Genomic DNA, 23,998 nt, shown 5'->3' with positions numbered 1-23,998 from the left:
GAAAGGTCTCCGTCGGTTCAGACTGGCCTTTTGTGTTGTTAAGCAGTTTCGATACAGAGGACGAGAATTGTGCCATTGCAACCGTCATCGTGAGGAATTAACCTGTATTGGATGACCCATGCGACACCCACGAGGGCACTGGGAAGCTTATATAGTCGTCATCGATAGCCTGAGATCGTCAGAAGTATAGAAAGGGGTGATGTAAAGAACAGTAGAGCTTACTGATGGAGTGCCTGAGCGATAGGTGATATGTTTTTCGTAAGAGTACAAACTCCACAAAAGGGATTGCTTGGTCGCATTATCATCTGAGAGCGTATGTCTGCCATTTGGTGTTCTCATATGTAGTCCCTTCGACTGAGCTAGTCGACTAGCATTTGCAATTAGATTATACTCAAGCACAGGAGTGCCCAGACATTCAGCGTAAAAAGCCTACACTTGGTGAGTACCTTTCAAAACAATTTTATATCAGATTGGCTTACCATCAAAAGCAGCGCTTGAATGCAGTCGAGACTAATCGGCCCATACAATGGCTCCGTGTGTACGGACAGAGCATTCTCAAAATATTTCCACGACTGCGCTCTTGAATGGCTGAAGGCCTCGGGACTTCCAGCTTCAGATAGAATATAACAACACCTTCGTGCATAGGCAGTGTTTCTCATGGCATGCCAACCCTTGTTCATAGTTGGATCCTGGCCACTTTCGAAATGATGGCGCAACTGTGTCTCAAAGTCAGATCGATCTACAAACCTAAAGATAGAATCTAGGCAATAGTCGAAGTAAGCTACACGTTTCAAAGCAGTACATAAATCTTGAAGTGAGTGGCAGTTTTGAATCAATAAACCATTTGTCCACAGCAATGCTGTTTCTATATCTGGCTCCGGTGCTCTTCTAGGGTCAATGACCTTATCAAGCCACTCTTCGTAATTAACGTTTTTAGTAAGACGCCTCGCACTCGTCAAGAATTCAGACATGCCTAATTGCCACGAAACCCATTCAACCGCAGGAAATGTACAGATGGATAAGTACAAAGTCCCTCTGTTCTCAAGATCATCAAGAGTCCGTATTTCATTCTTCCTATCGATTGCTCGAAGGTTGCTAGGATGGCTTGTTCCTGGTCGTAGGTTATACTGCAAATATCAGTGAGTCGTGCCCTACCATGCAAAGGCCAACTAGATATATCTCTGATACATCCTTTCTGGCACAGTTCTCGATGGTTGCGGCTGATATTGATGGTGGTAAAGGCATTTGAATTGAGCTGACTTCTATCACGTTTGAATCTGACGCCCTTATGTGCCGTTCTTATATTATATCCAATGGAGGCGCACCGGAGAATCGCCGTCCGCCTTGGCTACTAACCATTCCTTTTCCACTATGTCGGCATGTTTCTGGTTTCGTGGCTCCAGCACTGCTTGAAACCTTGTAGAAACGTTCAAAAACCCGGGATCTGACACTATTTTCGGCTCTATCTCTCGGCCTGTCTCATTCCTTGGGCACTTAATGTTGAAAGCCCATAGGGTACGTGCCATGCTGATGTATAGCGAATTCTGGGCCAGATGCATCCCGCTACAGATCCTGCGCCTAGCACTATATCCTGAATGGTCTCGAAGATTTCCATCAGACAGATTCATGGACTCGGCACTGATGTAAGAATCGGAGAGAAAGCGAGTAGGATCGTAGGTGTATGGGTTCTCCCATCTGTTCTCGTCGTAATGGATCGCCCTAGATATGTGTAAGTTTAGGATGATTGCTGGCTAACCACCACTTTATAGTCTTATCACCAATTCAGCATAACAACACTGCCTTTCGGGATAAAGTAGCCGTCATACCAGTCATCCTCTGTTGAAGCGTGACTCATACCAGGCTTAGTAATTGGCCAGAAGCGCAGAGTCTCTTTGATCATAACTCGGATATACGGCAAACTATCCTCATCATCGTACGTCGGCAATCTGTCGGATTCAACAACACGGTCGAGTTCCTGCTGCGCCGCAGCCACCACATGTGGATAGGCCTGGAAGACTAAGATCCAAGCATTGATGACGGTTGATGTAGATTCGCTGCCAGCCTCAATCAATCCCCCTGCTGCATAGGCAGCCTGCTCTTCGCTGATGCCACTCTTCTCCAGACCTCCCTTGTAGAAGTCTTGAATGAAGCGTTCTGGGGCACTCCCTTCCAGGATCTGTTTTACAAGGTCACGGTAAAGCTTAAGGTATACCTCGCGATCGTACTCGAACCATTCACCACCAATCTTCCACCAGTTCTGAACAAGCACTAATAGAAGGATTGTAAGTGAGGGAAATGCATTAACTAGCCATTTCCCGGGCTCAGACATTAGGGTAAACTGATGAAGAACCTCATAGATCTTCTTGACAAAAGGATCGTCCTGGTCTGGAACGCGATGTCCATAGACGACCTTTATTACAATGCTAGCTGAGTATCGGTGATTAATGTCGTAGAATGACTAACCTTCCTTTGCATGTAAAAGTTCGTAAAGGACCTGCTTTGACTCGACGTCCTGGACGGGTTTGTAAGACGTAGAAGGGTTGAAATTGAGTGCAGTATGGCTTATTTTTGCAGTGTTCTACGATGGTCGCTATAAGGCATGAATATTTCTTAGTCCTGGTTGGATGTCGCTTCGAATGCCATAGGCATCCTTGATCGAGATGAGTACTTTGAGCCTCTCTTATCCATAAGCTCTTTAGCAGCGCTGGCAGTATTGACCCATATCCAGTCTGCGCCGCCCATTTTAGTATAAACGACTGGGCTATATTTCTTGGCCTATTCTTGCGTTATGCGGGGAATATCGTCCGGCTCGGCAAGGGAGGGTAGATTCCCGATAACGGGATAACCTTTTGATCCTGGCGGCAGCAACCTACGTCGCTTGTCACAGGTGAGAACAAAGTATCCGACAATCAAGCTCTTGAATCTTTGGGCTTGTTATAATTGCCTGTCAATAATGATCACTTACAATGATAAGCATGGACAGTGAATAGGTCCTAGAGGCGACTTCAAGAGCCACCTCGTGGATCAACGTTGCCAACTTAGCCATTAGTGCGCAAAGGAACGGTTGGAGAGAGGATTGAAAAGTAGATCGCTGGAATCTCGTTTGTCAACAGTCTAAGAGTTCCGTCTCAGATAATTGTATTTAATTAAGAAAATAGGACTCGCACAAATTTGCTATGAATGTATTGATCTGGAAATAGGGAGTATTCAAGAGGACCAGGATGACTACTCCCGAGAATCATCAGTTGATGAGCACAGGAGTAATCCACTTTGAATGTCGAATCCTTGTGTGTTCACGGGATCTTGTGAACAGTGTGCCGCGAGAAGATGTCCGGAAGGCGAAGGAGACAAGCTCCGAAAGGCGAAAGAGACCCGAGGTCCGGGACTATTATATGGCATGATGACGGTGCTTGGCTTGATGTTCGCATTCGCTATTCCGGGTATTCCGGCAATGCGATGAAAGTTGGTTTTACTTTTCCTTCGCTTAGTATTGCAAATGCGGGTTTGAGCTAGAGCTCATGAAATCCTAATAAGCTCCTCCAAACCTCACTGCGATCATTCATACACACAGTTTACACTCATGTTCGCATGAAATTTAATTCCTTTACATCAATGACATGGTGCTCGGTTGCTAAGCTAATGAATAATCTCTACTATCTCTGCTCAACTTGTATTTTCCTTTTTTCCTTTTTTTCCGGTTCTAAAATTCTGCTATACGATGCGATCCAAGATTGATATATCCAGAGCTCGGAACGTATTCTCTACCACTTTCGTTGTGAAGAAACTGGGTTGCCAATGAAGCGTTTCGCTAGTGTATCTATGCGTTGGCTGGGCATCTTGTGGTCGTGAGTGTAAAGAGAAAAGTCAACCCACGAAGAATTAGATTGAACATCATTACTCGAAAAGAACCACTATTGATCGCACACATTCTTCGTATTTTATAGCGTGTACCTCCAAGTCGCATCATCGTGACTCAACTGCCAATGCAAGCTCGAGGTCCACTGGATCACTGCCCCTTCCTCTTGAACTCCACTGACTGATTTGCACCTTGGCTTTCCGTAAGATCCATAACCTTGGTCGCCATATCCACCGGAAATGAATAATGACCATGGATAAAGTTCTAAGAGCCGTTTACCTTTCGAACCAAAGATGTCAACCTGTATGACATGTCATATAGCGAGCCGTCAGCAGCAGTGCCATCAACTCTTTGCACGGCGGTGATATAGGCGAAAGTTTCAGTCACTGCCACGATCTCTACCTCCCTGAACTGCTGGTTAATTTTTCCCAGGTATGGCGTGATATGGTCATAATGTGGCTCCAGGTTCGGCTGCAACACTGTTCCCATAAGATCGAATATGGAGTAATCCTTTAGTTCGAAGAAGTCCTTTCCAGCCTCGGTGTCTGTATGGCTAACATGGTTTTAGAAGTGTCCGAAGCATTTGAAGAAGTCTAAGACCACTTCTTCCGTGGACCTGAGTGACTGATCATGAAACGAACGAACGATCTACAGTAGATAAAGACCCTCTAGTCGATCGAGGATCAATACGCACCCTGGAAGGCAGATTGCTCAGGTCATTATGAAGAGCATTAATGGTCGTGAAATCGGTCTATTGGGCTTAGTTTGGCCACCAGCTTTATGCATATATTGAACTCACTTCCTTGTTCCACTGAAACATGATGAATGATCTGGCGAAGATGATGAAAAGCTATTCGAAGCAAGAGAATTTAGCTGAGAGTGCGATGAGAAATCTGGCTTCAGCATGCCAAGTGATGGGGTATTAAATAACTAATTCACGCGGTTCCGTACTCCGGATAATGGCTCCACAGTTAGAAGGGACTGCTTGCACCCGGATGCAGAAATAATAAGCCTACGATCGTGATTATGTCCTTCACCAATGATCCTGGCCACTTCTTGGACTAAGTCAACATAAGGTTCTCACTCAGTCCATCTGTACATAATACCTATCCGTTCAAATATTACATTACTATATGTAAAAGATAAAGCTTCTTTCACATAATTCAGCTTTCATCGTTTAATTATAGAGGTAAGATATTCTCAACATATACAGTACAAAAGCTACTAATTTGAGTTACTTATACTATTAGTATGTATCGCTTTATAGAAGAGAGTACTCATTTACTGGCGTAGACGTAGTCCGGCGTTCTACGGTCCACGGCGTTTCGGCATCCGGCACCTCAAGCGCCGAGAAGTCTATTACGTACGAGATGATCGCAATCTAGGGTGCACCCACAGGTCGGCTCAACTCGCATTCCTCGCAAATGACACCCAATTTTCTTCCAAATATCACACAGTATAGCGTAAACTCAGCGCCTTACTGTTATCTTCTTAGGCTCACTATCTGTCCAACCTTACTGGCTGCAGCCTCATATTCCGGGCGGCAGGCGAGATGGTTGACCCAAAACCGGCTTAGTGCCTTTGCAGCATAACGTTATGCTCGCAACCCCGCCAACGAGATAACCTCTCACGTGTCCAACCCAGACATCCCGTTATTCAAAAGTTTTCAGCGACTTGCCTGGTATTAGTAGTACTGAGAGATAACGTCAGCCGTCATGCCTGCAGAGAAGAGGAGGAAGACTGAGGCCCTAGCGATAGTGCCGGAGCGTGGTGACCCGGGTAGGTAGCTGAGCTTATACATCCAATTTATGGGCTCTCAATGAGTGGACAAAGAAAATGGGTAGATACTGATGTGCTAACGTGGGTCTGAAATGATCGTATTCGTCGGCCTGCAATAGACTGCGAACATGTGCTAACACTAGTGGGAGGAAAGACCGGAAACGAGCCCTTAATGTACTTGCGCAACGAAGATATCGTAAGATCCCCTAATTTCATGCTGGCCATCCGAATACATGCTGACTTTTAGTTGTAGGCCAAAGGCGCCGGGATAAGATTGCTTCCTTGGAGGCCCGAGTAAACGAGCAGAATGGCAGCCAGTCTCACATTGAGCTGGATGTCGCACCGTCTCTGGAGACTGCAGCTAACTCTGGACTCTCGACTGTCAGCCCTAAGGATATTTTAAATGTCGAAGAGCACAATGTTTCCTCTTTTGATGGTGCTGTTTCAGCGTTCGATGCCGTTGATGTTGACTTTTCCCTATCTGGCGACTTTGGTAGGCTCGTATACCTAACTTCGATCACATCAATATCATTCACTACTGAATACCTTCAAGATATCCAAAACCAACAAACGTCCCTCTCTGTATCCATAATTCCAGACAACCTGACTACAAGTCCATTACCGATTACCAATACTCCTGCGTCCTCCAACACCTTCGCAGGCCCCGATTCCCAACCCTCACCCTTCACCTTCCCACTAACCCCAGACGTAAACATCGACGTACCCATAATGGCTACCATTCGAGCCTTTATGTCAATTGCTTCCCTCCTCGACATCGTTCCAGATATCTTCAATCCATTGGCACTGCACACATCACCGCCTACCCCGCATCCGTCCCTCCCGCTCAATCTCCACCCCGTCCCCGCGCAGATTCTGATCCCGCACCACCCAGCCCTGGACATTCTTCCCTGGCCCTCTATACGTGAGAAGCTGATTTGCATGCGTGAGTGCCATTTCCCCTTCCTGCTCTTCCATCCTCTCCCCCTTTCTCTCCGCTTAACGCCTGATGCATGAAACCTGACGCCTAATACCCCCAGTCCACCTCCCCTCCTCCCAACGCCCTCCAATCGCCCGCGGCACCCGCGGCGAACCCATCCAACGCATTATCCACGACATTGATGACTATACTTCCGGGTTTCGCGTCCACGGTAACACTGCAGGCTGGTCCGCGCACCATGAGATGGCCGAGGAAAGCTGGGAAATAGGTGACACGTTCTATCGCAACTGGTGGTTTTGCGTGGATAGTAAGATAATTTTGATGACGAATGCGCGAAGGAGAGATAGGGGAGAGGCACCGCTAAGGTTGGACGACGTAGGAAGTCAATGTAATTAATCTATCTAGTATTATTCGCGAGCAATGTAGAAAGATCACACACTCAGATGCAGCACTAGTCAATCTAACTTAGAGAAACAGGAGGGGAGAAGGGCAATCTACCTCCCCCCTCGTGACCGATGACCAGACTACCAATTTAGTAAAGCATCAGGCCCACCCAACTATATGTCGGCAACAGTAGCTCCTTCAGCATCATGAGCGTGAACGCGCCGCACGAGATGGCTTGATCCAATGTTGGAGCAAAGTTATGAAGAGTTTCGTAAAGGTAGAGAAAGAAGATCTCGGTGTCTATTTCTTATACATGACTAACTACAATTTACACAAATGGTAGCACGATGTGGCTTTTATGCTCATCACCGACGTGGACCTGATGTTTTCCGCGATTCTTGACATGTTTATGCGACCCGAAGTTGCTCACGCACCTATTGCGTCCACTCACGACGACTCTGATACTCTCCCCAGCTTCGAATTCAATGCCCGTAGCCCATATGCCAATGTCCAAACGGACGATGTCACCGGGAGTTATCTTTTCTTCTACCTCGTGAGGATGGAACGGCCAGTGCGGGTGCATGCTTTTTGACTCGTCGATTGCGCGATGCGATGCTCTCAAGATGCCGCATGGACCTTTGTACACCACCACCTCTGTAGCTTCCTGCGGCTTGAACTCGCCGAATGATTTTACTGGAATGCCACCCCAAGGGATGTTGAGGTTCATCATCTGATCTCCGTTCTTGTCCAGCTTTTCGAGAGTAACGTAGACATCCATGTCGTCATGATCCGGGCAAGACATGTACAAAACGGCCTTTGGAAGGCCCATGATTCGGGTTGTTTCCGGAAAAGTATGGGTGAAGGTGACGCAATCATCTGTTTCGGAGTTGTAGCTCAACGTAGCGCTTGAGCCTGCATCGCCAAAGAGCAGCTTCTGGTCTTGACCAAGGTAAGCTTCGCGGTATTCGGTTCTGGCAGGCGGGAATTCTTCTTCGACGATATTCTCATATGACTGGGGCTCCTTGTTTCCAAAGCGCAAGACAGCCATTCGGACTCGCGGGGTCTTTTCCCAGCCATTGTCAGCACCCTTGAGGAAATGATCGAAAAAGGAAAAGAGCTCTTCTTTGGCCTGGTTGTTTCCCCATAGGTCGTACCATTCCTGCCATGGGTGCCATCTAAGCCATTTCTGAGGAGTGTCCACCTCGAGCCATCCTCTGATAGCGCCCATTCCATGCATTGTGTTGGTCCAGGTGCCAGTAATGTATGTTGGTACGTTGATCTTCTTCATATCGGGCCTCTTGTCGTTCCACCAACGATTGGCCAATGGGTGCTTTTCGAACATCAATCGGAAGCTCTCCAGGTTACCGTGCCCATGTAGCATGTGTTTGACAATGAGCTGGTCGAAGAGGTCTCCGGCGTATATTCCACCACGTGCAAATTGCTCGCGGTACAGATCACCACAGCCTTCCCATGGCGCAATAGCCTTTAGACTCGGTGGGCGCAGGGCAGCGATGAACCATTGCACGATTGCTAAGTGGGAGTTTCCAACGAGACCGACCGAGCCATCGCACCATGGCAATTTCGCAATGTGCTCGATCGCGTCGTAACCGTCCTCGGCTTCCTGTTGGCCCATGATAACCATGGTACCACCGCTATCACCAGCACCTCTCGAATCAATGTTGACAATGGCGTATCCTTTGGGTACCCAGTCTGCTGGATCCGGAGCTTCAAACTTCTCCAAGCCGGAAAGAGCGTCTGCGGGAACACCAAGATTCCACGGCGTCATGTATCGCAAAGAGTCGATGCCGTTGAACTTCTTGCCAAACGGTCCCCAGCAAATGAGTGCTGGGACTTTGGGAGCGACGCCAGATTCAGGCTCCGTTGGCCTTAGAATATCCGTGTAAAGCGTAACGCCATCTCTTGCAGGGATGGCCACATCATGTTCCACGAGGATATCGCACGGCAAAGCCTTCGCTCCAGGATTTGAAGGATGTCGCCAGCCCTTAGGAAGCACTTCTTTGCGCGGTTTTAGACCCTCATAACCACCCTCACCAACTTGGGCTGGTGTTAGAGGTTCAATAGGAATCTCGACTCCAAAATTTGAGCTGGACTTATTCTGGTTAACAAGCATCGTGTTGGATGCCTAAAGACTGGACTGGAGACAAAGAGAGGAGTTTCAGAAAGGAAATATCAGATAAAGAAGACGTATCCCACTCATTAAGAGTATACTGTCTCGAGAGACCAATGGATACTCAAATCGGGATGCGGAGTGAGGTGTCAAGTCCGACCGGGACAAACCTCCACATGTGCCTCCGAAAGAACTCCACGCTATCCGAACATCCAGTTATCACGCCTGGATTCTGACCCTGACAATGGCCTGGGAGAAACTAATTCTGATGAGCGAGCGACTACTCTGATGCAGGGGTCCCCGCCATCGGCAACTCTCTTTACCCCACATCCTTCCACTTCTGGCTAGCGGAAGTTATTCGCAAATGGTATCCCGAACCGAACCGAACCGATCACTGTTCCTCAACTGTGAGGGGTAACTGTCGGTCATCACGTTCTTGTCACCTGCAGACCTAGACTGAAACAAGAAGCTGCTAAAATGACCATATAAGACGAAAAGGCGAAGGTTGTCATAGGAGACAGTAAAAGTACAGGGACATTGTACCACTCTTTCAACAGAATACAAACTAGTTTCGTTCCTATCATTGTTACTTTCCGACATCGACATCATGTCCACTACTGTTCAAACTACAGTGTCAGAAGCGCCGGTTGAGGTGCCCAAATTCAAACCTCAGCCATCCGGTCCAAAAAGACTGTTCCGTCAAGAGGGGCTGGTGTATGGTGATTGGCGTGACGATATCATTCGAGATGGATACGTCGTAGTCAAAGGTGCCATCCCTCGTGATCGCGCGGATGGCTATGCTGACGAGATGATGTCCTGGCTTGAAAACTTGTAAGTAAACCAGCACTTGGGACTCCATGCGCAAAGCAGACCCATGTTGAATATATGCATAAGCTAATCGCACGTTGTTTGTTAGTGCTGGCGGGTTGGGGTTCAAACGCGATGACCCATCGACCGTTGTGGAATCAAAGATGCCCATAATCAACGAGAAGGGCATGTGTCTTGGATACGGTGTTGCACACGAAACCTTCGCGTGGTCGGTGCGCCAGGAGCCGGGAGTTGTTGGAGCCTTTGAGAAGGCGTATGATACAAAGGACCTTATCGTTTCTTTTGACGGAACAAACATGGCATTCCCCAACCGCAAAGACCTCAAGGAAAACAACCCCTGGCCACACCAGGATCAAGATCCGGAAAAGCCCGGTTTCCGATGCTTGCAAGGGCTTGTAAATTTGCTCCCCAACGGGGACAACGATGGCGGCCTCATCGTTTGCAAGGGCGCTCATCTTCTTAGCGAGGAATTTCATGAGGAGTTCAAGGATGAGCCCAACAAGATCTGGGCGTGGACCAAAGAATGGTACGGCTTCACCAAGGAAGGCATGAAATGGTTGGAGGACAAGGGCTGCGAGTGGGTGAAACTCAACGCCGAACCTGGTGACCTTCTCCTCTGGGACAGCCGCACACCTCACTACAACCTTAGCCCAACAGGCTACAAGCCGCGTTTCTGCATATACACATGTTATATGCCCGTCGCCGAAGCTTCGGAAGAGGACCTGTTGCGGAAGAAGGACGCGTTCTACACAACTCAGAGCACCACTCACTGGCCCAATGCTATGCACGTAGGTGGGTTACCTATCATCCGTAATAATGAACCCTGTCCCTATAACACGGGTAAGCCGAGGAAGCCTGTAGAGTTGTCAAAGCGAGGATTTGAATTGACAGGAATTCCATATATCGGGACATTGTCAGCTTGATCTCGAAGAGGGGGTTGGATCCAAGCGACGCTTTTATGATGCATTTTTAAATTTTAGACTACCTATCAGCCACATGGCCAATTGAATGACAACTATTAACAAAGTTCGACTGGTCAAGTATTTATGTCTTTTGATTCGATATTGTAAATCTACTAGTCATCCTTGCAGGGAAAACTGCTTTCACATCAATGTGGAAGGTTTGAAGAAATATTAAAGCTACTTTTGTATAACTATCTTTCATTTTACATACAGGCATATGTTCCTTGGTAAAAGCATCTATTAACCTGCTCTCGTCATTTTCGTACAACACGTTAACAAGTGAGAAGTCGAGTTTTTTTTATTCAATCTCATTCTCACGGATAGAGCATATATATGACATTCAAAAGCGACTCAGTTACGTGATTAAATGGTCAAACTTATACTATGGGGCGTGGAAATGGCATATTTACAGGAATAAACCTGGCCCAGGCTGAGTCTTTCCTATACATGAGGACTGAAAGAAGAGCTGGACAAGGAAAGGACCATATGGATAATTGTGCTATTTCAAGCAACTGCTAAGCTATCTAGATCCCTCGAATTAGATGAGCGAACCACCCTACTTCGCTTCAGTAAGCCCTGGCCACAAGGTTCTGACAGCCCACTTGCGAATGCGAGGGCCCAAAAAGTAAATCGGTATACCTAGAGCCATGAGACCGCCGATGATACCAGCTAAAATATTCATGGCGCCATCATAGCCAGTGGCCTTGATGGCGGGAACAGTAGAGTAACTCAGACCAAAAGAGATGAACCCTCGACCGACGCAGATAACCATTAGCAAGGCACCCGCCTTTTGGGGGAAAGCATCGACCGCATAGGTGATACCAATCAGGTTAGCAGTCAGGAAACCCAGATAACACATGTGAAAGGGGGCTGCAATTCCCATCCAGTGGTACTGGAAAGGATGAGCACCAGCCTGGCCATAGATGACACAGCCCAACACTGTTGCTACAGTTGGAAATATAAGAGATAGAAGTCGGAACTCGGGCTAACAAGGCACAAGGACCCAAAATGTTAGCGAGATTCGTCAACACAAGCGGGAAGGTTACAGGAACAAGGCATAGGGAGCCGGACATACCTTGAAGATGCCGCCGCTTCTCTTACTCATCCATTTGGAGAAGCGGTCAGTGCCATAGCCCAAGAGTGGGATTAAAACCATGACAACCGCAATTTGGAAGATCTGAACCCATCCGAGCACGTCAAAGGCAAACTTGTACGGCGGTTGTGTGAGAATGACAGCAAACGTAGAAGCCTGGTAGATGTAGACGCCCAAGAAAGCACCGTTGAAGAGCAGAATCCAGAATATGGTAGGGATAAAAAAGCCCTTTCCAGTGTCAATGTAGAAGTCAGTCACTCGGGACCAGACTGGTTTGTGGTGGAAAACTTTCAAGTTGTGACGTAGAGAGCGTGGGCCGTAGATATCTGGTCGAAGTTCGCGTCTCTTGCCAGCCATGGGCTTCTCATCGGTTGGAGCGCCGTCATGCTCATCTACTTTGCGTTCGTACATGGTCTCAACCACGAAGAAGATGGAAAGGATGAGTGTAGCGATGACCAAGAAAGTGATGATGAGATACCACCACTTCAAGCCAAAAGGCGGAACAACGTATGCTGTCATGACAAACAAGACGGCGGTACCGACAGTTTGGACGCCAATGAACCACGACAGCTTGCTACTCCTCTCATGGAGAAAATGAATTTCTTCGACGATAAAAGGCGCAAGAGCTTCACTTTGGCCTGCCGCCATGCTGAAGAGGTTCCGGCCAGCAATGTGACTGGTGAGGCTGGTGGAGTAAGCGCACCAAAAGCCAGTGATGACAAGAAGGAGCAGGGAAAAGAGGAAGACAGGCCGGCGACCAATTGTCAGCGTTAGAGGCATGGATATAAGGTTACCGATACCCATGAAGAGAGTTGGATAGGTGACGAGATCGGTTACGCGGGCCGGATCATCGTTGGGGTAGGCCTTCATGACTGAGGGCATAACAGCACCAAGACCAGAGGTTCCGAGGACAGCAATAGCGCTGTATACTCCGACAAGGAAAATTATCAGGTACTTGTGCCAAGTCGGTAGATTCAGGGGATCTATAACGAGAAGAGAATGTCAGCGTGAAATTGAGAGGATTAACCGAACGACCTTGTAGGAGCACGACTTGCTCAGTTGAGCGCGCAAGATGGAAAATCAGAGTAGGCACTCTAAGCTTACCTTTGGGATCACTGCTCGGGGTAGGGACAAGAACAATAGATCCATCTTGAAAAAGATTAATAGTCCCATAATCAGTAGTGGCCGGGTCACCAGGTTTGTCGCTCAAACTCTCCACGAACTCAACCTGAGTCTTCGACTCCACGTCCTCCAATCTACTCATGATCGCGCTCTTTTCCTCGATATAAGGTATTAGGGAAGCTGTGATAGCCCTCGGAGGCACAATAAAGAACCAAGTGACAGATAGATAATAAATGACTTCGAAGCACCCTTCTTGAAGTGGTGCAGACGACCTGTCTTCGTCGAATCGGTGTGGTGTCGACGATTGGTCAGGCTGCTTTTAGGTCCAAAAGACGTCCATCTCAGATACGTATAACAACTTGGAGCTTTTGTACACAGATTGCAATCAACACTCCCTCCACATCACGGTGAACTAAGCCAGAGCTAGCTAGAGCTGGCTGTATCTGAATCAGATTGAATCTGGGGTGTGGGGAAAAACCTGGAGGATCATAATATTGAGGTCTTGTCAAGCGCTCCAGACCCGACAAGTGTTTTATCTGTCAGCGTTAGTCTGTTACGTGTCTGGCTTCCCCGCCTTTCAACCTGCGAACTACGTAGTGTGGCGAGTCATTTTTACTTGCCGAGCCGAGGTACCCACTGACATATCACCTTCTCCCAACATTGTCTTCTGCATCATCGGCATCATTGACTGTCACTCGGTTCGGTATCACCATGCCCTCATCGGCAATGCGATCGCATAGCGCAGCTCACAACGAGCCAGCCGCGACAGTCGCGGCCATGGTGACTGGCTCCCATCTTTTAACACCATCGCCCTCAACCTCAACTTACAGCACCAGCGGCGACAACCCAGGACCGTCATCGAAACGACGTCGCATCAACTTCGCCTGTGATTATTGTCGCTCGCGTAAAACTCGCTGCGATGAGGGCCAGCCGTCGTGCTATGCTTGCTCAGCCGCCGGAATTCAATGCGTCACCAGAAACCGCCGTCAACCATGGCTTGATGTTCGGCGGCATGAAGCTGGTAAATCGCAGCATCGTAGTGAGGTAGAAGAGGCGGCGAGACAAGATCGAGTTGATTCCAATTCAATTTCGAGAGGTGTAGTCGCGTCATCAACATTACCAACTCATGAAAATAGGAGAAGTGCATCCGCTTCTCGCCGAAGTCGGCGACAACAAGATCATGAAAATGAGAGAATGACTGCTAAAGAAAATACTACTTCATCTAGTACCCAGGGTCCGCTACAAGCAGAGAGTAACGCCGCCAGTATCTCGAATCCGCCTTGCAGCGATCCCGGACGTCAAGCTCAAGGTACATCAACCCACCGCTCTAGTATCACACAGGGTGATGATGATAGACCTGAGCTCAGATCTCGTTTGCCTATCATACACGCTGACTCCGGGAACACGTCTCTCGACTTCATGACCAGCTGGCTAGATCTCGCACGTCATCGTCTCCGGATCCCTCGATCAGGTCCTCGTCAAGCAGAACAGTCCGACAGCGACCCAGCTAATGACAGCGGGGCTACACAAGAAGACTCGGTCTTGCCAGGTTTTCTGGGAACTTGGGATTTCCCAGAACAGGAAGCATCATCAACCTTGGTTGACTGGTTTCTCGAGGGCCCAAACATCGTATTTCCTGTCCTCCAGCCAGACAAAATCAGACATGCAGCTCATATGGCATACGCAAATGGTCCCAAGTCTTTCACACGACAGTACGGGCTCGCAGTGCTAATGCAAGTGTATCTCGTCATGATACTCGGTCATAGCTCAAAGCCTAACCGAGATCTTGGCTTCGATGCTGAGGGGTGTCTAGAGTACTCGCAGAGCCTTCTTGGCTTGATAATACAGCAAAGCACGGTTGATGCCCTTCGATCTGTTACTTTATTGTCCATGGCGCTACGGTGTCATGAGAATCTGGCTGCAGCGGGACATACAATGAGCCTAGCTGTTTCCATGGCTGTCTCGCTAGGCTTGCCGAAACAATCACCTCACTTGCCGCCTGGGGAAGAAAGACGGAATGTATGGATGAGTGTGTTCTCATTTGAGAAATTTCTCTCTTTTGAACTCGGCAGAGCGTCACTCATTGTAGATGATTATCCGGACTTGCTACCTGGCTCCAGTCTACTAAGGGACAGGGAGCATGGAATGGAAAATAGTGATTCGACAAATCAGTCGCAGCAGCGGCTACAGCATCCCATCTGCGATATCGTTCTGAGTCTGGCTATGATACTAAGCGATGTGGGCAGACTATGCGTCCAGGTTAGCCGGAAGGAGGACGACAAAAATGATGAAAATGTTACAGAACTAATAAGGGAAAAGGTCCGGACAATAGGTCTGTCCTGTGTGAAGTTGATGAGTTGGGCATCGGATGTCTGCCCGTCTTCTTACAGGTAAGTTCTAGGCCCTCTTCTTTTGCACTTGCACCCATCACAATGCTCATAACCGCCACGATACTGCGGCTGTAAGGTTTAGATTTGAAGCTAATGCGTCATGCGTGTATAAACAGCCCGATTATGGATATATTGTTCAATTCCAGAACACATCCGTTTGCATCGTTCATTGCAATGCAATATCACATAGCGTACGTACATACATACATACCACCTTTCTCAGTAGCAAAGATTTTGAATAAAAGACCATATGATGCTGACATTGGCTTTGACCGAAAGCATGATCATTTTAACCCGCAACAGTCTTCTCATAAGCGAGAGGGCCATTCGCCTTTCTGTCGATGTCATTGCAAAGGACGAACCATGGGAGTATGCCGTGCGGAATGGGCAGAGCTTAGCCGCTAATTCAGCGCGCAAGATCTTGCGTCTATTCCTGGAATCATCGGAGAATCAAACATATCCTGTACTCCCGAGCCTTGCTGGTCCATTGCATGCTATGGGCGCTCTGACTGTGTTCGTGGTGACGCGGCAAAACTCAAGGATGGCAACCATGGACCGCGAGCTTTTAAAAGCTGCAGCGCTTGCAGTCAAGGATGCAAACACCTTGGGCAGAGTGAACAGAGAGCTCGAATTCGCTCTCAACAAACTAAACTCGTTTGTAACAGCGGCTACAGGATCTCACAGGCATAATCGACCAAGACCATCGCAGCGACCGGAAGCTGAAAGCTCTGCACTTCCACCAGAGCTCACCAATAGAGAACAGGTTCCAATTTCAGCATGGAATCCCCTGTGGCAAGCTCCAGAGCATGGCTCCTCACTGGCTCAGGGTAGTGGAGAGACTTTTAGTGCAATTCCAACCGGGCAGATGAGTAACCTTGACAGTCACAACGATTTGGCCTGTTCAGACTGGTGGATTGAAGATAGCTCTCCGATGATTATGGATGAGCTCGGATGGAATTGGGCCAACTTCTCTCAGCTCTTAGACGGCCGGGACAATGAGCCCCAAATACAGCTATGAGACTTCGTGTAGTCATTCAAACGCGCTATTGAATTCTGCATCGGGTTCCGCTCACGACAGGGTTAGTGTGAGGGGTCATATCTGTGCGCATGCACGATGAATGCTTTCTGGGCTGGAGTTAATTAACCCGGGTCTAACTAAGAAAGATGCCGACCGGAACCTCTGCATCGAGGTGCATTGTTCCCCATGCTGGACGTTAGAACTAACCGTTCAATGCCGCATGATCGCAAGACAAAAGAACAGTGTGCATCAGTTTTTCTGATAATAGAATCAAAAAAGCATATTTGTGGGCTCGCCGGTAACATGCTTCTGACATATGTTACAGAAATACGATTACCGGCGCTGCCTATCGAGTCACGTGGCTGCGGAACTCAAACTCCAATCCTGATACTGTTGCTAGCTTAGACACCGTCTCCTAGTTCAAACGCCACTGTGATTACCTTGTTGCACGTCGGCATGTGGAGAGCTGGAGTCTCTAATGCCGAGAATCTTACTAATCTATCGAAGACTGGAATGGGGTGGCAACCAGCGTGAATGCGTCGGCTCGGGATCTTTTCGAGCTACCGATCCAACCCCACCCTAGTCATGCATCGGCAACTCGTTAGCTTCTCAGCCCATTGGCATCGCATAACGCGCATGTTGGCTACGCGTCTTATCTGGGCTCGGCAATGCAGGAGAGGCTGGGCTACCTGGAAGAATGCGGGGTCGCTTGTTGGAGATTCATGGGCTGGGGAATGGGGTCGCCACAACCCGATCCCGATCCTTCGGAAAGAGGAGAGATGGTGCAGCTTAGTATGATTTGGTATGACAAGAAGCAGTCTTTATTATAGCGACTGTATGAATCTCTTGGTCTTACCATCGTTTGTATTATTCTTTTGATCCTCCTGGGTGTCTGCCCTTATCGATTTCATACCAATATTCCGGCAATCTTTCCATTCACCATTACTGTGTTGGACTGATGGCACGAGACGCCAAATTCGACGTCGGAGTCGCGGTGATTGGTGGCGGGCCTGCTGGTATGGCAATAGCACTCGGATGCATCAAAGTTGGCATCGATGTCAAGGTGTATGAACGATATCCCTATGCCAGACCAGCAGGCAACATTCTCAACCTATGGCCACCGGCCATACACGCCCTCAAGTGCATGGGCGTGAATACTACGGATCTCGGAGCTGCCTCGCCTGCAACCACATTTCGGAACCCCAGTGGACATGTACGTGCTACAGTACGGCTGGCGGACGATGTCGTAGAGAAATATGACGGCGGCTTTCTTGGGCTTCTGCGACCGGATCTGTACAAGCGAATGCTCTCAGCTATCCCTGAGGGCGTCATGGAGTTCAACAAATCAGTGACTGCATTCGAAGACACTGGCGATTGTGTTCGAATGACGCTAGGAGACGGTACTGTCGTCAAAGCAGCTGTCGTCATTGGTGCCGATGGCATCGACTCTTCCGTCCGCACTCACTTATGGGGTCAAAGTCCGCGAAGAAACCATGACCTCCACGTTATCGGCGGCTTCACCTTTGACACCGCCGATGGTGTCATCCCCGACGAATGCGTCATCACCCACGACCCCCAAGTCCAGGGCACATACGGACCTCTTCTAAGCCAGGGCCGCAAAGGCCTCCAGTGGTGGTTCGTCGAGTCATGGCCTGACGACAAACCTGTGGAAGAAAGCCTCAAAAGCCGTGCTCAGATGCTTTCCAAAAGGTTTCCGGGGCCCCTCGGTGAACTAGTGGACAGCACCCCAGCGGAAGATGTCATCATGTGGCCAATCCGCGACAGAGTCCCACTCAAGAAATGGTCCAAGGGCCGCATGAGTCTTGCCGGAGACGCAGCCCACGCTACCTCTCCCTACGCAGCTTACGGTGCGGGGATGTCCATCTCAGACGGATATTTCATCGCTCAAAGTCTATACAAGATCGACCTCTCTGACACAAACGCGGTTGCGAATGCCCTCGAGCGGTATGAAGGATATCAGCTAGCACACACCACACACATGGTCGAATCCGCGTATTTCGTCGGCAGACTCTTCCATCACGTCCCGTTTCCCCTGAACTATCTGCGCAATCTGGTGCTTGACTGGACGCCGATGTTGCAGCGCGAAGTCGGTGATAAGAACCCTGAAGAGATTACTGGACAGTTGAGGTTGATGGGACGGGACATTACTGTGTAGAGTTTCGGACGCTGTGAAATTTTCATACCGCATTATTTACAGTACTTGGCAATGATATCTCTCACTTTTGGGGAGAGAGCATAGAGCTTATCCGTTCAAGGGGTTCTGGGCTATGAGTGAGCAAAGAGGAGTCGAATATGGATTGGCTCTCGCGCTGCATTACGCGGTTATTGCACAGGTTATGGCTGGTGGAGATATCCGGGTTAGGCGTTATATAGTACAGTTGTATCAGTGATACGATTCAAAGTGGTTGTCATATACAGGAGCTACTATGTTACATCACTAATTCAAAACTCCGCTTCGGAAGATCTCCATATATGTTTCATTACTCATCTATGTGATATGAAAACAGCTCCCCTCAGCCTTTATCCCTCCAGTTATTCCTTGACATCTTGAAGCTTGAACTGAAAACGATATCTTGAACTCGGCTAAGAGTTAGTCTTGTGTGGCTTTCCGGCAGCTGCAGTGCGCCTAGAGGAAGCGGTTTTGTAAGGTGAGCCACCCTAGTCCTCACGCTTGAATGGTGCGGTCTTGTGGGGAGGGCTGGGGTCTCTCTTGAAGGGGGCAGTCTTGTGAGGGGGACTAGCCTCGCGCTCCTTAAAAGGAGCAGTTTTGTGAGGAGGGCTGGCCTCGCGCTTGAATGGTGCCGTCTTGTGAGGGGGGCTGGCCTCGCGTTTGAAGGGAGCAGTCTTATGGGGTGGGCTTGCTTCACGCTCCTTGAAGGGAGCAGTCTTGTGTGGTGGGCTTGGGTCCCTCTTAAATGGTGCCGTCTTGTGCGGCGGGCTAGCCTCACGCTCCTTAAAAGGAGCAGTCTTGTGAGGGGGGCTAGCCTCCCGCTTGAAGGGAGCAGTCTTGTGGGGTGGGCTACGCTTCCAAGGAGCTTCCACGGCGTCCCTCTTAAACGGGGCAGTCTTGTGTGGAGGACTGCGCTTGAATGGTGCCGTCTTGTGGGGTGGGCTTGCTTCGCGCTCCTTGAAAGGTGCGGTCTTGTGAGGAGGACTAGCCTCACGTTCCTTGAAAGGTGCAGTCTTGTGGGGAGGGCTAGCCTCACGGACGGCGACCTCGGCGAGGACAGCAGGAGCTGGAATAGCAGCAGCCGAAACTGCGCCGGCCAGAAGTGGGAGGAAGACAATGCTGGAGAACTTCATGGTGAAGGTGGAGGAGATGGTTGCTGGTGAGGTTACACTGAGCGAGATGGAAGAAGAGGTAGATGAGGCGAGGAGTGAGCTGTGAGTTTTGAGTCTTCTGGCAGGGTGTTCGACCTGAATATATACTTCTCTTTTCCCTATATTCTATTTTGAGCTGGATACCGTGATGGTAACATGCACGCTACTCATTCTAGCGTCTGGACTGAGTGCCTTCGTATCGGCTATTCTGTACAGCGTTCCGGATGAAACTGATTACTCGACTTCCAGCTACACTCGATCAAGGGTGATGACGACATCCGTGCTGATGCTGAAAGCATGTGTCGTTGTATCGGTTGAGATGTTCGATCTTCCTGCTCACTTCGTGATAAGGGCTTTTGCAATATACATGTTATGACAGTGCTTCTATCAGCTCCCATACTCTAGTCCTATGAGATGTTCGTTGGATTGCATACAGCATGTAAATCCAGCCATCACAGAGGACTACGCAGCACTCTACAAACCGACACACGAGTGGCTTCCTATACCGCTTAGCGTAGCTGATAAGCTCTTCTCAATGCGGATAATTACTACAGTGAACTACATGCATAGCTAGTTTTCAGACGGTATGCGCGATTCCGGAGATTACAATATCCGGTTAGGCCTTCAATCTCATGATGTCGCGATGCTAAATTCCCGCTTTAGGCCTAGTCTCAGTTGCACGGTGGTGGGGGCCCCGATCCTTCCGAGATATCGTGCTGACGGTTGTCACTCAGCCTCACACATTCTCCTACCCTGAAAAGCTTAGTTCTAAGGATAATTTGACGGCAATATAAGCTGAACCACCATTTGAAGCTCAGCTCTTCCAGCATCGTATTCGGGCCGGAGGACGGCGACGTGGTTGGAATAGGATTCTGATAGACGTGCACATTTAACCGGGTTCAACGGCGAGGCCCACCATAGGTTGGAAACTATCATGCCAGCTGTAAGTAGTAGCTGATAACCAGCTGATTACAAGGGGGTGTTGTTACAGCGCAACCTAATCATCAGCATCCCTAGTCAGCACAGAGTAGCGTGAGCTTATTGTGTGCTGTGAAGCTTGTGTTTACTATTCAAGCGTCTGAATGCGGGTGGCTTTTTCTATTTTCCGCCTAGATACATGCAAGGATACTATGAATCAGCCTCACAGACCCCTGTTATAGTGTGAGATTCGCAAATGGAAGTCTGTAGTCGATGCAAGCTCAGCATCATGACGAATTGTGGTATGCATAATGGAGTAGTAGTAGTTCCTAATCGCCTTAGAGTGTAGCTGCGACCGGCTTCGAAATAGTCACTAAACCGACGTACATTTTCGCCATCGTTACTTCCTTCCGAACCCAGCTTCTTCTGTTTTCTCCTATCATGCTCTCAATCCCACTCAGCGCCATCCTCATCCTCTCAATCCTCAAACAATCCCAAGCATCTTCCATCCCATGGCAATGCAACCCCGGTCTTGCTGACCTAAACACCATCTACCCAGATCTAGCCCCCAATCTCCAAGAAAACAACACAGTCGGGGAGGGCACAGATGGCCAAGTCTTCTTCTCCACCTCATCCGCCACAGCGCTGAAGCGCTTCTTCCTAGAGTCCACGACTCCAGACCGGATCCACCACGAGTACTGGATCGGCCACACCCTCATCCACCCTAACATCGCAGTAACGCACTCGTTAAACTATGTCTCGTCCGGCATGAGTCGTTATTGGCAAATGGAAATGGAATACATCCCCTTTGCCCTCCTAGACCTTCTCGATTACGACAGATGGGCCGAGCGACAATGGTCTTTTTCAGCCATAAGCTGTTTGTTCGCGCAAGTCGTTGGCGCCGTTGCACATATGCATGAACGCGGGATTGTGCACCGCGACATCAAGGTCGAAAATATCATGGTGGCGCGGGACGGTACGGTCAAAGTGATTGATTTTGGCAGCGCAGCTGCGTCGCGGAATTTGCTTACGGGCGCGCGAATCGCTAGCTGGGCGAATTGGATTGGGACGCCGGTTACTATGGCCCCGGAAGTGCATAGAGAGCAGTTTTTTGATATGGAGAAGGCGGATGTGTGGTCGCTTGCTGTGGTGTTTGTGAGGTTGTGGCTAGGTGTGTATCCCTGGGAGCCAGAGATGAGACTGGGAGGACTGGAAGAAAATGAAGCGTTCGGTATTTATATGGAGGAAGTTGGGGATCAGAGGGTGTGTGGGGAGAGTGAAGATGAGGATCGATTGCTGTGCCAGATACCGCTTGAGAAAGCGAGAATCGTTATTGCTGCGATGCTGGAGCTTGATCCAGTGCGGAGGAGCACTTTGCCGATGGTGTTGGATAGCACTTGGCTTAGAGAGACGTTCAGTGAAATCCTGCAATCTGCGTCTACTACTTGATTCGTCGTGCAACCCAGCTACGAAGAGTTCGTCGTTTAGGGATTATGTTAGCATGAATGCAATCGTTGAATAATGGCATAGCCTGAGTTTTGCAAGGTTGAGAATCGGAGATTGCACCAATCTGCTTACCTTCTTGAATGCGTTGCGCGTGGTGGTTCGAGTTCTGGGCATCGGCGTATCTATAAACAACTCGTTATCAACTGCGACACCATAGCTTGTTATTGCTTACACCTCTCTTATAGTATCTATGTATCCGTGATAAAGCTTCATTTGAACCTTATAGGCTAGACTCTGGTTGCGAAAGGAATGTGCGCGGGGCTTTACTAAATTGAAATCACCGAGCATCGTAATACTTACACCTTGATGGTTGTGCGTCTAGCTTACCGTACACTTGCCGAGATGTAGTGTGAATTGGAGAAGATCTTAATCTCTTATTGAATTATGGTTGGTAGCTAGAATAAGCTTCTTGTGTTGTCTTGGCCAACTATAAAGCCTCGGGTGATGCCTGGAGGCATTGTTTCGCTACTTCCTCTACCAAGCAAAACCGCCAGGGCACTTCTATGTATGTCATTTGGGCGACTGAAGAACGATGTATGACGAGTCCAACTGGCGGAAACGCAAAGCAAAGCTCTAGGGCAGTTGTATTGTTCGGGGTGGCTTTGCTTGAGATGTTGAGACATGACTAACAATGCAAAGGCTCAGACGAGCTCAAGACGGATGATCTCCCTCTCTTTCCAAAACCAAGGCCGCATTACTTCTACGACATGGAAAGCGAACTCCCAGTGTCAAAACGGTTGCAATCAAAGTCAAAGGCTCCGCTTTGGTGGATATCATTTATCCGTGTTGACACTTGGAAATCATATCCGTTCATGTTCCGTGCGGAAGCTTTCCCCTCCAACGCTTTACAATTGGGTGACACGTTACTATTCGTTAGAGCCACGACGCCTCATGGAGCTTTTTGGGGATTCTATCTTTTTCTTTTTCTTCTCTGGCGCTGAGGGCGATAGTTGGGTCGTCTTGTATTGGTGAATGAGCTTGTGCCACGAGATACATGTCACGAGTTGTTTAGTGCGGCATTTGTCTAATCAAGCAGCATGTCGTCTATCGGTGATCGGTGGCAAGTTGTTTAGGGAGTAAGTTAGTGTCCAGTCGGGTTGTGTGCAATATAGGGTGAACACGAGAAGCAAGCCTCGGCAAAGAAGTCGACGGTGAGCTTGCTGCAAGATAAATGGTTGCATGGCTAGTCGATGCTGCGGTGGTACCGTGGTGGAGTGCAATGGTTGGGCGTAGTCATATCGGGCAAGCCACCGTCTTTGTGTGGGGACGGCATTGATTGGCTTGGGGAGAGTCAGCGTTGGATGCAAGGTCCATGGGATCCAGAGCATGGCATGCACAGCGGGTCGTGTCCCGACATCCGTTGAGAGTGGAGGCACCAAGGCAATGGGTGGGAATAGCGGAGTCGAAGGATGCGCTGGCGAGGGGTAGAGAGAGAGCGAGTGCAATCAGAATGGCAGCTGGAAGTGACACCCCACGCTGGTCATGCAGAGGACGCCCTGCGTAAGCGTTTTCTTCTTCTTCGTCTTCTATTCTCAGACTCTGAAACGTGCAGTGCATATGCAGTTGACGATACCAGTAGAGCATGGCGGCGATGGCGATGGCGGTGGTGGTGGTGGTAGTGGGGTCGGAGGAGGGATGGAATCGGACCTATTCAGGGTCTTGAGAGGGTGTACATGTGTACAAGCGTACGTGTAGTGTAGTGTAGGTAGTGTAGTACTGGTACATGTACTACGGC

The 23,998-nt window shown here is 48.9% G+C and overlaps 11 protein-coding genes across 11 annotated transcripts; 6 read left to right on the top strand and 5 right to left on the bottom strand.

Moving 5' to 3' along the window:
- Positions 1-739: 739 nt before the first annotated feature.
- On the bottom strand, positions 740-2,742 carry COCVIDRAFT_35908 (hypothetical protein; the record flags this gene model as incomplete). Its single annotated transcript, XM_014703371.1, has 5 exons — positions 740-760; positions 1,326-1,719; positions 1,779-2,458; positions 2,495-2,561; positions 2,669-2,742. The coding sequence occupies 5 exons, from the start codon at positions 2,740-2,742 to the stop codon at positions 740-742; spliced, it is 1,236 nt and encodes a 411-aa protein (XP_014558857.1).
- A 1,019-nt stretch (positions 2,743-3,761) lies between these two features.
- Positions 3,762-4,676, bottom strand: COCVIDRAFT_14178 (hypothetical protein; the record flags this gene model as incomplete). The annotated part of the gene is made up of 4 exons (XM_014703266.1): positions 3,762-3,836; positions 4,136-4,409; positions 4,498-4,607; positions 4,656-4,676. 4 exons carry the CDS (start codon positions 4,674-4,676, stop codon positions 3,762-3,764), a joined length of 480 nt encoding a protein of 159 aa, XP_014558752.1.
- Positions 4,677-5,571: 895 nt separating this feature from the next.
- COCVIDRAFT_24800 (hypothetical protein) lies at positions 5,572-6,968 on the top strand (the record flags this gene model as incomplete). The annotated part of the gene is made up of 3 exons (XM_014703285.1): positions 5,572-5,635; positions 5,889-6,578; positions 6,673-6,968. 3 exons carry the CDS (start codon positions 5,572-5,574, stop codon positions 6,966-6,968), a joined length of 1,050 nt encoding a protein of 349 aa, XP_014558771.1.
- A 316-nt stretch (positions 6,969-7,284) lies between these two features.
- On the bottom strand, positions 7,285-9,087 carry COCVIDRAFT_93477 (hypothetical protein; the record flags this gene model as incomplete). Its single annotated transcript, XM_014703370.1, has 1 exon — positions 7,285-9,087. The coding sequence occupies one exon, from the start codon at positions 9,085-9,087 to the stop codon at positions 7,285-7,287; it is 1,803 nt and encodes a 600-aa protein (XP_014558856.1).
- A 604-nt stretch (positions 9,088-9,691) lies between these two features.
- COCVIDRAFT_35906 (hypothetical protein) lies at positions 9,692-10,835 on the top strand (the record flags this gene model as incomplete). The annotated part of the gene is made up of 2 exons (XM_014703369.1): positions 9,692-9,915; positions 10,001-10,835. 2 exons carry the CDS (start codon positions 9,692-9,694, stop codon positions 10,833-10,835), a joined length of 1,059 nt encoding a protein of 352 aa, XP_014558855.1.
- A 595-nt stretch (positions 10,836-11,430) lies between these two features.
- Positions 11,431-13,231, bottom strand: COCVIDRAFT_93622 (hypothetical protein; the record flags this gene model as incomplete). Its single annotated transcript, XM_014703368.1, has 3 exons — positions 11,431-11,859; positions 11,950-12,950; positions 13,072-13,231. 3 exons carry the CDS (start codon positions 13,229-13,231, stop codon positions 11,431-11,433), a joined length of 1,590 nt encoding a protein of 529 aa, XP_014558854.1.
- A 569-nt stretch (positions 13,232-13,800) lies between these two features.
- Positions 13,801-16,497, top strand: COCVIDRAFT_35904 (hypothetical protein; the record flags this gene model as incomplete). Its single annotated transcript, XM_014703367.1, has 3 exons — positions 13,801-15,479; positions 15,596-15,670; positions 15,759-16,497. The coding sequence occupies 3 exons, from the start codon at positions 13,801-13,803 to the stop codon at positions 16,495-16,497; spliced, it is 2,493 nt and encodes an 830-aa protein (XP_014558853.1).
- Positions 16,498-17,515: 1,018 nt separating this feature from the next.
- COCVIDRAFT_93628 (hypothetical protein) lies at positions 17,516-18,673 on the top strand (the record flags this gene model as incomplete). Its single annotated transcript, XM_014703366.1, has 1 exon — positions 17,516-18,673. The coding sequence occupies one exon, from the start codon at positions 17,516-17,518 to the stop codon at positions 18,671-18,673; it is 1,158 nt and encodes a 385-aa protein (XP_014558852.1).
- A 503-nt stretch (positions 18,674-19,176) lies between these two features.
- On the bottom strand, positions 19,177-19,821 carry COCVIDRAFT_93434 (hypothetical protein; the record flags this gene model as incomplete). The annotated part of the gene is made up of 1 exon (XM_014703365.1): positions 19,177-19,821. One exon carries the CDS (start codon positions 19,819-19,821, stop codon positions 19,177-19,179), a length of 645 nt encoding a protein of 214 aa, XP_014558851.1.
- Positions 19,822-21,669: 1,848 nt separating this feature from the next.
- Positions 21,670-22,161, top strand: COCVIDRAFT_72962 (hypothetical protein; the record flags this gene model as incomplete). Its single annotated transcript, XM_014703364.1, has 1 exon — positions 21,670-22,161. A coding segment is annotated over one exon (492 nt), but the record flags the coding sequence as incomplete, so codon positions are not given.
- A 1,511-nt stretch (positions 22,162-23,672) lies between these two features.
- Positions 23,673-23,882, top strand: COCVIDRAFT_93358 (hypothetical protein; the record flags this gene model as incomplete). Its single annotated transcript, XM_014703363.1, has 1 exon — positions 23,673-23,882. One exon carries the CDS (start codon positions 23,673-23,675, stop codon positions 23,880-23,882), a length of 210 nt encoding a protein of 69 aa, XP_014558849.1.
- Positions 23,883-23,998: the final 116 nt, after the last annotated feature.

The sequence above is a fragment of the Bipolaris victoriae genome (genome assembly GCF_000527765.1).
Source record: "Bipolaris victoriae FI3 unplaced genomic scaffold scaffold_23, whole genome shotgun sequence".
NCBI lineage: Eukaryota > Fungi > Ascomycota > Dothideomycetes > Pleosporales > Pleosporaceae > Bipolaris > Bipolaris victoriae.
Note: the sequence above shows the minus strand (reverse complement) of the source record. Positions and strands in the feature narration are given on the sequence as shown.